Raw genomic sequence first — 13,118 nt, forward strand, 5'->3', positions numbered from 1 at the left:
ATGCAGAGAGCCTCCCTGTCACATTTCTCTGTACCTACAACGTGAACAAGTAATTTTGCCAGTGCTGATACTGCACAATAGGCAGCAGTGTAGTTCTGAGCATGATTCAGTCTGAGGACAGACTGAAGGAGTTGGGGCTGTTCAGTCTGGAGAAGAGAAGGCTCCGAGGTGACTTGATTGTGGCCTCCCAGTATCTGAAGGGGGCCTACAAGAAGGCTGGGGAAGGACTTCTCAGGATCTCAGGTAGTGATAGGACTAGGGGGAATGGAATGAAGCTGGAGGTGGGGAGATTCAGGCTGGATGTGAGGAGGAGGTTCTTCACCATGAAAGTGGTGAAACCCTGGAATGGGTTGTCCAGGGAGGTGGTTGGGGCCCTCTCCCTGGAGGTGTTTAAGAGCAGGCTGGATGAGGCTCTGGCCAGACTGATCTAGTGTAGGGTGTCCCTGCCCATGGCAGGGGGGTTGGAACTAGCTGATCCTTGTGGTCCCTTCCAACCCTGACTGATATTATGATACTACGATACTACGATACTATGATACTATGATTCAGAAGTAATTCTTCACAGGAAAAAAATTAAGTTGCTGTGGGAAACATCCTCCACATCGAGAACTGAAATCTCTTGTTAAGTGAATCAGCTATTTAAATAGCAGAGTTCTGAAGACATGGTTCCATGACCAGAGAATTCTGTAATTCACAGGCTCAGAGCATCACAGTCCTCTAAATTCAGTCCTCTAAAGCAGATAGCTCAATTTGGAATAAGCAAAGGGCAGAATTACCTCTGTGTCCCAGGAGGACTGTGTCACAAACTGGTGTGATCATTTTCTGTTCTGCAACATGAGGTCCCAGCTTAATCTTGCCTATGTGTCCCTGTTAGACTCTCATGACATTGGCTGTTTTATGCAAGTGAAAGTCTCATGACTCTTTCCACCATCCCACTCCTGATTTTAATCAAGCATCTTTAAAAGGTATTTAGTATGCCCTCTTGAGTTTTGGTTCTGACCGAACAATGTAATTAAAATATATGCATAATGTATTCTTGACTCTTCTTGCTGAGATCAGTGGAGCAATTAAGTAGCTTGAGTGGCTGCTTGTGTGTCTTGCAGACTTCATGTCTCACATTTCTCTGAAATGCAACTTCCAGCATTAATGGCAATGAATTTCAGTTTAGAAAAATAGAATTGTGAGGTGAAACTTCACAGTATCACAGTATCACAGTATAACTTAGGTTGGAAAGGACCTCGAGGATCATCGAGTCCAACCTATCAACACAGACCCCATGACTAGACCATGGCACCAAGTGCCATGTCCAATCCCCTCTTGAACGCCTCCAGGGACGATGACTCAACCACCTCCCTAGGCAACCCGTTCCAATGATGAATGACTCACTCGGTGAAGAATTTCCTCCTCACCTCGAGTCTAAACCTCCCCTGGCGCAGCTTGAGACTGTGTCCCCTTGTTCTGGTGCTGGTTGCCTGGGAGAAGAGACCAACCCCTTCCTGGCTACTACCACCTTTCAGGTAGTTGTAGAGGGCAATCAGGTCACCCCTAAGCCTCCTCTTCTCCAGGCTAAACAATGGTCTCTTCTCCCAGGCACCCAGTACCAGAACAAGAGGACACAGTCTCAGGCTGCACCAGGGGAGGTTCAGGTTGGATGTTAGGAAGAAGTTCTATACAGAAAGAGGGATTGCACTATGGAATGGGCTGCCCAGGGAGGTGGTGGAGTCGCCGTCATTGAAGGTGTTCAGGGGGAGACTTGATGGGGTACTTGGTGCCATGGGTTAGCTGTTTGGGTGGGTTGGATTGGTTGATGGGTTGGACACGATGATCTTGAAGGTCTCTTCCAACCTGGTTTGGTTTATTCTAATAAAGGTTTATTCTAATCCCAGCTCCCTCAGCCTCTCCAGCTCCCTCAGCTCTGCTCCAGAGCTACGCCTGAAAAAGGTCTTGTTGTGAGACACTTATTTGTAACAGAGAACTGAGATGCAAAACTGATAAAACTGTAAGTGCAGCCTAATAGTTAAGTAAGAGCAATGCAACAGCAGGTGAGGCTAAAGGTTCATATCTGCTGCATGCAAAATGATGAGGCTGAGAAAGTGAAACGATTCTGATTAAGTGAAAAAAGAATCCTAAGAATACTTTGGACTGTGCTGGACTCACAGCAGTACCTAATATGGTCCTGATGGTTAAGCGACAGCTCCTACAGAGCCTCTTGCAGGGCTTCAGAATTCTGCTGTGCTAAACTTTTCTTTCACAAAATATTGTACAATACAGCTTTCCCACAAATCAGACACTGTAATCATGCTCTATGTTTTCTTATCTTCAGCTGTTGAATAATCTTCCAACTTCTGCATCTCTCATTGCTTCATTTACAGATGACTGATAGCTGTATCCAGTATTTGGCTGCAGCCTGCCGTTATCTTCATTTCTTGGATGTTTCAGGTTGCATTCATCTTACTGGCAAAGCACTGAAGTGTCTTTGGAAAGGCTGTAAGAGACTCTGGGCCCTCAAGATGCTGTATTGCAGAAATATTACCAAGTAAGAGGATATTTCATTATGTTAATTCATTATTTTTCTCTAAATTGTCACTATGGTGCCTGCTATCTGGCTTGAGCCATCTTGCTTCTTTATCTAGTGTCATCTGCTCTCAATAAGTTTGCAGATGACACCAAACTGGGCAAGAGTGTTGATCTGCTCAAAGGTAGGAAGGCTCTGCAGAGGGATCTGACCAGGCTGGATCCATGGGCCAAGGTCAGTTGCAGGAGATTTAACAAGGTCAAGTGCCAGGTCCTGCACTTGGGACACAACAACCCCATGCAATGTTCCAGCTTTGGGGCAGAAAAGGACCTGGGGGTGCTGGTCAACAGCTGGGTAAACATGAGCCAGCAGTGTGCCCAGCATCCTGGCCTGGATCAGCATTATGGCCAGCAGGAGCAAGGAAGTGATCATCCCCCTGTACTTGGCACTGGTGACTCCACACCTTGAATACTGGGTTCAGTTTCAGGCTCCTCACTTCAAGAAGGGTATTGAGGAGCTGGAGCATGTCCAGAGAAGGGCGATGAAGCTGGTGGAGGGTCTGAAGAACAGGTCTGGTGAAGAGCAGCTGAGGGACCTGGGGTTGTTTAGTCTGGAGAAGAGGAGACTGAGTTGTTCTCTGTAATCACTTGAAAGGAGGTTCCAGTGAGGTGGGGTTTGGTCTCTTCTCCCTAGTATCAGATGATAGAATGAGAAGAAATGGCCTGAAATCGTGCCAGAGGAGGTTTAGGTTGGATATTAGGGAAAATTTCTTTGCTGCAAGAGTGATCAGGTGCTGGAACAGGCTGCCCAGGGATGTGGTGAAGTCACTATCCTCAGAGGTACTTGGGGACATGGTTTAATGGCCATGGTGGTATTGGGTTGATGGTTGGACTCAATGGTCTTAGAAGGCTTTTCAACCCAAAAAACTCTATGATTCTATGTTCACTTTGCTGCATTAGGATCCCTGTGGCCTGATGTGGCTCTCTACATATTCTAATGATATGTAGAAGTGAAGAGGAATAGGGACCCCGTCTCTCTTTATGGCAAGGAAGTTCCTGCAGGCACAGGATATCACCTGAAGGGGACATGGGAACATGTGGGAAAACCCCAGACTGAACCTAATGCTGCCAGCCATTGCAGAAGGTACTCAGGCTCCCTCTGAAGCCTTGTGGGAGCCTGTTTGCCAGTGACTGGCTGTCAGGATATGGTAGATGTGGGTCTGTGCTCAGAATCCAGTATGGTTACAGCCAGCGAGTCAAGGTATCAAGTTCAGTTTCATCAAGTGGAACACACTTGTTGTGTGTCTACATCTGGAAAAAACAGGTAATGTACCACAAAGTAACCCAGCTTCCCCCCTGGTGTCAGTGGACCAATTCTGATTGCACATGGCGGTTAAAAGCCTGTCAGTTCTGGTTAGGTTTAGAATAACAGAATTGCAGAACATCTCAAGTTGGAAGACACCCACAAGGGTCATCTAATTCAACTCCCTGCTCCTTGCAGGACTTCCTAAAATTAAACCATACAAGTAGGAGCATCGTCCAGAATGCACTCACCGTCCTTGAACTCTGACAGGGTTGGGGCTGGACCAGTTCCCTGGGGACCCTGTTCCAGTGACCAACCACCCTCTCAGTTAGGAACCTTTTCCTAATGGCCAATGCAGCTTCAGTCCATTTTCTCTTATCTTATTACTGGTCACCAGAGAATGGAGAGGAAAGAAACACCTTCCCCACCCCTGTCATCCTTCTCAGGCTCTGCTTTCATTCAGACAAAAGCAGCCATCCCTTTCAGGCTCTACTTCCATCCAGCCAAAGGCAGCCATTGCTTCTACATCTTCCCATAGCAGTGAGATGCAGTAGAAACAGAATTTTGTGCAAATTCTGGGCAATGTTGGGTGAGCCCTCATCAAAGGCTTGACTTGACCTCTCAGAAACCATTTGCATTATTGCAGCCTTTGCAGGGTGACCCAGGATTATGCCTCTGCCTCAGAGTCCCATATTGCTATGGGTTCTCCAAATGCCTTGACTAAACTCTTCTGACTCAGCCAAGGAATTTCCCAACCAGTTATCCTTACTGCAAAGAAATCCCTAGAGATTTACAGATCTTTGCAAAACAAAAAGCAACCATGAGACACACATCTCCACCCAGGGTCATCTTTGCCCTTTTTGTGGTTTTTAGAACTAGGCAAATGTTGCTGCTTTTACTTTCTTGAACCCTGAGTTGCTGATTTTCTGGTATGAGCTGGTGGACAGTTCTTTTCTTTGCCAGCCCCAGTGTCTACCTCTCAGCACCCTATGTTCAATGACTGGAAACTCCTAGTCTGTGCCATCTGACTCTGGGACAAAACATATCAGTTGGATTGATCAGGTAGAAAAATTCAGCATTGAATTAGATGGAATAGTGTTCAGAAAACACAGGAGAGTCACAGCTGTGTTCAGATACATTCCACATGCTGCATGTGGCACACTTTGGAAATTTTTCTTTTACATTGGAATTGAAGGCCAATAATGCAAAGATTAACAAAAAAATTATCTTCCATCATGAAGAGCACAATAAAATACCAGTGCTTCTACAGGCCGTCATCAGCGACATCTAAAGCAGAGGCAGCACTGTTGCTATCTCACAATGGTTTTACACAACTGTGTCTTGCATTCACAACCTCTGTGTGTGAAAAGCAACAGATTGTCAGAAAACTGAACAGGGCCCCATTCTCTGTTTCCAGACTAACTATTAAAATCTTACTCAGGTCCTTTGGTTTTCACAGGATTTAGAAGAGGCTGGTTTCAGGCGTGATTTGTGTTCTGCAGGTGTGAAACCTACACTGCAGAGACATTTCATTCCCCATTTAAGGAGATGGGATAACGTAAAAATCAGTTAATCTGGAGAACTAAGACACTGCTGGTGTCTTGGGTTCTAAATATGTAATAGAAGAAATACAGTTTTAGTTTAAAGTTGCCCTACATAATCTCTAATTGTCTATACTTCATTCTGCTAAAGGAATTCCCCAGTATTTATTGTGAGCCACTAACCAGTCCTAGCAGCCATCTCTCAGCAGGCTCAGCCTTGCAAACACAGAGGCAGTTCTTGTATTGTGTTATGTTCTTCTTCAAAGTCTGTTTTTTCCCTTTTCTTACTGTTTTGTTAGGTTGAAATAGGAAACATCTGGAGCCACCAAGCTCTTCACAATCCAGTCCAATGCAGCTCCACAGGGAGCAGCTCAGAGCATATGAACTGTCCACTCTTTCCAGTATCAGGGAACATTCAACGTGATGTTTGCCAACACACCAGTCTGGTGCCAGGTTTGTTCAATGCCAGAAGATCTATGGCCTGATATCCTGCTGCCTATTTCTGCAGCCAGAGGCTAATGAACTCTCAGTTAACCCTGTTCCTCAATGCCATAAAGGATCATGGATAGTCTGTGGGAGTGTGTGGTACTGGTACAATTAATTTCTTCCAGTAGAGAGAAAGCAAGGTAACGATCCAGTGTAACGAGGGTGCTTCTAAGTCACCTGGGACTAATCCCACAAGAGAGAACTCACTGAGAGCTTCAAAGAAACTCTTCTCTGCCCTGTAAAACATTCTCTTTATGCTTTCAAACACAAATACCCTTTAAAGTCAGCTGCAGTGCTGAGAAAGGTTGTGGCTGTCTAGGAAGATTTCTGGTGCAAAATGAGAAAGGAAGTCTGCCCTTGCCTTCAGTAGCCCTTGGCAGCCAGTCTTGTCTCATCTGTAACAGTTTGCTCCCATCAAAAGCTGTTCTCTAAGAGCATTTAAATACTACTTTCCTTCTTGTCTGTACTATGAAACCAGTTACATTTATTTTAAACTTGTTGGCTACTCTGTTAGCAAGTGACCCAACAACAAATAGTGCGTCAGTTTTTGCCTTTGAAACAGAAATGCCACAGGGTCTTAATAGCTACAATGCATTTGACAAGTGGAGAGCATTCTGATTTGTTTGGGGGGTTGTTGCTGTGTTTTCTGATGGCTGCTGTTGGTTAGAAACTGTTTTCTTGAAAAAGCAGAATTTTTCAGTTATTACCCAAATATTCAGGTCTCAAGGGAGGGAGGATCTGGGAGTCCAACACAGAGGTAATTGGAAATGAAGGCAGTCTGTGCATGATTTGGTAAAGGACTAGGAATCATTGCTCCTAGGTTTTCTCTTGAAGAAGCAACAAGCATGTCATTGAACTGTCTCCTCACTGACAGGAAAGCACACTTGAGAAGTGACATGAAAGCACCTGGAGTGCTGTTTAAGCCTCCTGTGCACTTGAACCAGCTGCCATCAAATGATACAACTATTGCAGCTGACTGATCCCAGAATACTTCAGATTTTATGTAGTCTTATCACTTTTTATAACCTGGAGCATGCTGCTGGATGCTTTCTGCTTTTACCATTAGCTGCCTGCCTCCACCTGGCTCTTCAGCTTCCTTTCTCTTGTGTTTGCACTACAAACAGGTGTCTCATGTTTAAGATTTTATTTTCTGTTACTTTTTGCTCTTGTTTTTTGTAAAGTCTTTTTCAAAATCTCTGCTTTTTATTATGATGGATACAGTTATCAGGGTTCAGCCCAAAATGCAGAACTGTACTAACGCAAAACTGTAATTCCTAGCTCCTCCCTCTTAGCAAAAGGGATTGACAGTCTGGGTAAGGATTCAGTTATATATTGCAGTGCTTCTCAAGCCATAGGCTTGGGCCAAGATGCTTGCTTTGCCAAAGAGCATGGTAATTCTGTGCTGCAATGCTTTTATTCATCAGTGTGTTCATTTAAGACACCATGTAAATAAGTAAGTAGAGTCTAGCAGAGTGCAGCACAGCTTAAAGAAATTAATCTGTTTTGCCATGTGCTGATCATTAATGAATGGGTCTTTCTGGCAGACTAATCAGCTGTAGCTCCAAGCAAGGGACAACATAAGTTTCTAAAAAAGCAGTAAAAGCTCTCCTTACACAGGCTTCAGCCAGCCACCATACATTGCACTTTCCATGAAAAACAGGAATTTGGATGTGTATGAGTTGCTTTTTATTTTACAGCTCAGAGCTTATAGTACATATAAACTGTGCACACATTCCTCAATGCAGGGGCCTCCCCAGCACAGAAACAGCCCCAGTCTTGTGTTGCTGTGGGTCACACAATGTGCCACTGTCAGAGCTTAACAAACAACCCTGCAGCAGCTGGAAAAGAGCCTCCTTGCATCATAAATTTTGTCTATTTCGCACCCCTCCCTCTGTCCCCTTTCCTGCTGCGGTGGTGCAAGTATGGCAGCTGTGTGTGTCTGCCTCTTTGGGCATCAGCTAGTGTCTGCACTTCGGGGACAAAGCAAATCCAGACTGTAGGAGCATTCCTAGCAGATAACAGCCAGCTTGAATGTGAGTCTTTGTTTCTGTCTAGGTGCCAGGTCCTCTGTTCTGTTACAGAGCTTAGGCAAGCAGCCAGCATGGAGCAAGGCTGCCTTGCTGTGCTGTGACACCCCAAACTCCAGCAGACAACAGGAGATGGAGAGCTGGCTTTTCTCTAGCCCGCACAAGAAGGCTTATTCCAGGGACTGTCTGGAGCACAGGAATGAGCCATGGGGACCAGCCATGGGGAGAAGGGTGTTCTGTGCAGCCTGGAGTAGGCCAGCAGCCAAGGTGCAGAAGTGATAGAAAGAGAGGTTCAAAAGAGTGGAAGTGGAGATTGAGCTTCTTCAGCTCAGGAAAGCAATGAAAGCTCTGGCTGGAAAGAGGAGAGAGGAGAGCATTGTGCTTTGGCTTCTTTTTAGGGTTTCTCACTCAGCAAGCCTGCTTTTCCCCTCTTTCTGTGTAACTTTGCTCTGGTCCATTGGTTTTGTGTTGTAACACTGCAAAGCAGACAAGTGCCACCACACCCCTTAAAGGACTGGAGGATGTAAGATACAAAGGAAGGCTGAGAGAATTACTTTGCTCAATCTCAAGCAGGGAAAGCTCAGGCTGGGAGAGATCTTACTATCTGTAACTCTTCATCAGAAGAGAAGACATGGCCAGGCTCTTCCCAAAGGTGCTCTGATAGTACAAAGAGACTATTTTTCAACCAGGAACCTGGTCAAACCCTTGAACAAGATCCCAGAGGCACTGTGCAATCTTTATCCCTGGAGATAGTCAGAACTCAGCTGGCAAAGCCATGACCCATCTGGCCTAGTTGGATTAATTTAGAGCAAGACCAGGATTAAACAATGCCCAGAGGGCCCTTCCAGAGTAATTCCATGACTCTATGGCCTAACCAGATATCTTCTTTTTTAGTTTCTACAACATCTGTTGTAATAGTGATAGCTTCCAGTTTAAGAAGGAGCTTTTGTTCATTAAAAAACTTTTAGTGTTCTTTGCAGAAACAGCCTCTGTGTGCTTTTATTTTTAACTTCTGTATTTATTTTTTTTACCTCTTGCTGCAGACGAGCTGTCTTGAAACACACAGCCAAGCTGGAGAGACAACAACACAATGATGCTGACCCTTCTTCCTGGCTTGGTATGACTGTGATGATAGCATGCTCTCCTTCACCAAAACACACACAGCAAAGCTTGTGTAAACAAATCCTTCAAAAGGAAAGATGAAGAAATTGCACAACTTCTACCATTCAAGGGTTTATCTCTAGGGCATGAGGAGGACACTATTATTTTCCTTAAAACTAATCACACTTTAATAAGAGTTGTTTCACCACATTACTGAGGAAGCACTCTCGCAGTTGTATTGTGCCTTCAAGCAAGACAGCTGCACTGGAACCACACTGCTGACTTTCAGGTGCCTTCCTCTTCCAGGAACAGGAAGTTTCTGTAGGCCCACACAGAGTAAGCAATCAATAAATCTGAGTGTTGGGGGGGCTTGGTTGGCACAAAGATCCTCTCCACAACAAACACTGCCTTTTCACAGCACCTCACATGTGACACAGCTGGTACTCATCAAGTAGTATTCTTGAGCAACAGAGAACAATGAAGAGGCAGTGACCACCCCTCCCTTCATACAACTACATGTGTCCCTTCCAGCACAGTGCTGTGCTTCTCAATAGCCACTCATGCACCCAGAGTCCTAATGCTCAGAAAAGCCTTTCAGGCTGAGTGCAGCTCTAAGTGAGCTGCTGTTTACATCTGCAGGTCTGAGCTGAGGGCTGGCAGAAGAATTAAATAAAAAGGAGTAGAGATGAGGAAAGTGCTAAAGGACAAGTTTCTCCAGTTACACAAACATGTCTTCCCATCAAATGGACAAAAAAGAGAGTGCACAGATGGGATCTGTCAGTTACTGATAACTCATCTTCCTTGTCAGAGCAAATGAGTTTCACCTCCTTGTAGCAGAACAAGACATTGCTCAAATGCCTCTGGGGAAGCTCCCAAAGATTTGTCTGTCTTTCTTCAGCTCATTCTTGACCTTTACACTAAAGCTTGACCTGCTATCAACATTTATTAGCTTGGAAAGAATAAAATCATAGTGACTTTAGTGGTAGGACAGTTACTATGATATCTTGAAGTTCTTTGCTTTCCTCTGAACATGGAAGAAAGAACTTGTTTGCTTATTGTGTTCTCCCTTGAACTGCTGCTGCAGCAGGTCCCAAAAAGCACAACCTTAACTCACAGGAGCTGTCAGGCTTTGTGTTGCAGGTGAATAATGGAACCATCAAGGGGCCTTTGTGAAAAACCTACTGCACAAAGCAGTATGGATTCAGAGGTGCTCCTTCCACTCTGTCTGCAGCAATGCACAGAAATTATTAGCTTCAAACATTTTTCAGCAATCTAAGATCAGTATTCATTTATTATAATACTTTTAAAAGATGCAGAATGAATAATAATTCCAAACAGGAGGAATATTTGATTGCTTTAAGAACTAATATCACTACTGATTTGTATATTAGTATTTATATTAAATATACAACTAATTTGCAACACATCAGTGTTTACCTCAGCCAAACAGTGCACAGAATGATAAACTGAGCACCCCCAATTACACTAAAAATGCTGCCCTTGACTACCAAAGTCCATTAGCCAAGGCCAATTATACCTCTTGGAGTATCCTATGGAATAGAGAGGTTCATTTCACGACGCACCATTATGATCTGAAGTACAGACACAAAACCTGAGCTAACTCTGAACTCTTCTTTGCCACTCTCCTGCCAGGAATTCCTGCATCTCAGCTTTAGAACACAAATGTCATTGCTTCTTTCATAAGGTACCACAGAGAAGTATGGAATGGCTTTTAAAAACTCCATTTACTGTGTATTATGGTAACACAAACTCCTCCACAAGAGTCCTGCATGCCCTTGTGCAGGGCATATCTGCTTCCCTCACCTCCTCTACTTTCCTGCCTTGAAGAGCTTGCAGTGCTGCCATACAAGGCTGATAGCAAGACCCTGGAAATGGGAACAATCAAACAGATTACAGTTCACATTTATTAGGCCACTGCTTCCATTCTTTGGCAGCTTTCCTTTAGGGGAACAAACACTGGTAAACAGCTAAACTTATTTCCATCCACAAACAAGTGGTTGTGGATGACAGAGAAAGTTCAGTGATTTCATGTAAATAGCTTTACAGTACCCATGGCAGAAACTGCTTAGGGGTCAGACACCCAAGACTAAAGAACTACAGTCCTGAAAGTGATTTTATCCTATCCATGATACAAATCATCTGGATTAAGAAAATCCTCTGCACTTTGCATGAACCAGCAGAATTCCCACCGTAGTGAGACATTTAATTCAGAGGTACAAAATGGCTTGTAGAACAGTCATCTTGGGAGTGAATGTTCATATTGCAAATAGGACACATAGGAAATGCTTTTTATTTTTAAAGGTCTGAAAGTTTCCAGCTCTTAAACTGCTGTGGTCAGTAGGCCAGGTCACACAAGTTCTGCATATCTAAGATCTTGCTGTTCCTAAAAGGCACTAAAGTTAAAACAGACCTAGTAAGCACCAGCCACTGTCAGGGACAAATCCTGGCTTCAGACACCCTCATGAATTTTTTCTCCTTTCTATTAAGCAAATACATGAGCCAAGGGTCATAATGTTACAGAAATAGTCCTTTACAGTTTCCTGCTTGAATCTCTTGGGCCTATTTCACCTTTAAGAATTCTTCAGCTTGACAGACTGGATCCAGCTTTGGCTTTTAAGACACACTTTGCCATTTTGTGTGTCAGCCTTAATCCGTTTGTCTGTTCCATTCTTTTGGTTCATGTGACCTAGAAAAGAGAGTTCTGTTCAGTTGAGTTTGACACACAGCAAACACATCATCTTCACACTGCCCTTTTTTCCAGCCCCCTGGGAACATTCCTAAGACTTATTTGGGAGAATGTAAGCATTTCTAATAGAGGGGTTTGACATTTACTTCTGTCTTGTCATGACCTCTTTACCATAGCTGCAGGGGAATCTCTGTTCCAATGCCTGGAGTACCTCCTTCTCCCTTCTTCAATGACCTTGGTGCCTATGGAGTTTTCTCTCACAAAGCATCACTCCATTCTCTGGATGAGAATACATTATCCCAGAGGTGCTGACACTGTCACTGCTGGGCTTGGCCTTGGCTCTGCTGATGTGTCCATGTTGGAGCTGGCTGGCTTCTAGCAGCTTCTCACAGAAGCTGTCCCTGCAGCCCCCCACTACCATGCAGATCCAACAGATAACTCTACACAGGACATTCATATGGCTAACTCATTGGGGAAGCCTTCACCTTCACTGCAAGCACAAAGAGCCTTGTGCAAAACCAGATTTTCCAGATGACCAGACATGTTGCTGCTATCACTGCTCTCTGATAATGGCTTCAATCCATCCTTGGGAAGTGCCTGCCTTACGTGTTTCATGCAGACTTAGGGTGCAAGGTGATGTTCTGTAAAGCTCACTGTAGAATAGGCTATGGAGAAAGTTCAACTCACCTTCACTTCACAGCTAAGAAAGTGAGGCCAGATTTATGCAGAAAAATGACCAAATTGGGAGCTCGGCTGGGATCTTTTATAACCCAAATTAGTGCCTTCATCACAAGCTCAGCCTTCACTTTGGTTTATCTTTACAGATTATCTTTTATCATTAATTTTTGTCTCACTGCATGAAAGTTCTAAGTTTAGAACTAACTTGAGTGATGGCAGGGAAGCAATTTTGCAAACATGCTCTGCTCTGACTTGTAACACAGCTGAAATTAAATTTTGGGCAAGTCAAAACCAGTGGCAAAACTCCAAGTGACATCACTGCATTGGTTGCTACAGCCCAAGCCCATGTGCCAGAACTTTTCAATAGCTTTGGAGCTTCTAAGTGGGATGCATATAAGGTCACAGGCCAAAGCCACATCACTTGCAGGCTGAGGTACTGCTTAGAGGTACGTGACTGTCAGAAAAGTCCAACACTGACAGCAGAGTTATTTCAGTGTCCCTTGTTATCAGAGCACAGCATGCCTTCAAGGATCTTCATGTGAATGCTCTAGTACCATTTCTGCACCATTGACTGCCCCAGGCATCAGCAGTCTCAGTGTAATTCCTACTGTAAGGCAGACTCCACAGTTCTGCTCCCCAGCTAATTACAGACTCACAGACAAATATGTTGTACATGAAAGGTATTAAAATCTAAAGCTTCAATTTTTCAGAATGCTTTCCTGAATCAATAGTGTTGGATCAAACAATGCAGAACAGAAAAC

General features: G+C 44.2%; 2 protein-coding genes across 2 annotated transcripts in view; one reads left to right on the forward strand and one right to left on the reverse strand.

Moving 5' to 3' along the window:
• FBXL13 (F-box and leucine rich repeat protein 13) overlaps positions 1–10,291 on the forward strand; it is a 58,410-nt gene extending 48,119 nt beyond the window's left edge. Inside the window, 3 exon segments of the mRNA XM_068170926.1 lie at positions 2,373–2,536; positions 8,915–8,985; positions 8,988–10,291. Coding sequence (XP_068027027.1) covers positions 2,373–2,536; positions 8,915–8,985; positions 8,988–9,049 — 297 coding nt within the window. The 3' untranslated portion in view covers positions 9,050–10,291.
• Positions 10,292–10,296: 5 nt separating this feature from the next.
• The window catches only part of FAM185A (family with sequence similarity 185 member A), a 29,871-nt gene continuing 27,049 nt past the window's right edge, over positions 10,297–13,118 (reverse strand). Inside the window, exon 8 of the mRNA XM_068167407.1 lies at positions 10,297–11,679. Coding sequence (XP_068023508.1) covers positions 11,564–11,679 — 116 coding nt within the window. The 3' untranslated portion in view covers positions 10,297–11,563. The remainder of the gene's footprint in view (positions 11,680–13,118) is intronic.

The sequence above is a fragment of the Melanerpes formicivorus genome, unplaced genomic scaffold (genome assembly GCF_026170545.1).
Source record: "Melanerpes formicivorus ecotype bairdi unplaced genomic scaffold, bMelFor1.0.p_v2 SCAF_3, whole genome shotgun sequence".
Lineage (NCBI taxonomy): Eukaryota > Metazoa > Chordata > Aves > Piciformes > Picidae > Melanerpes > Melanerpes formicivorus.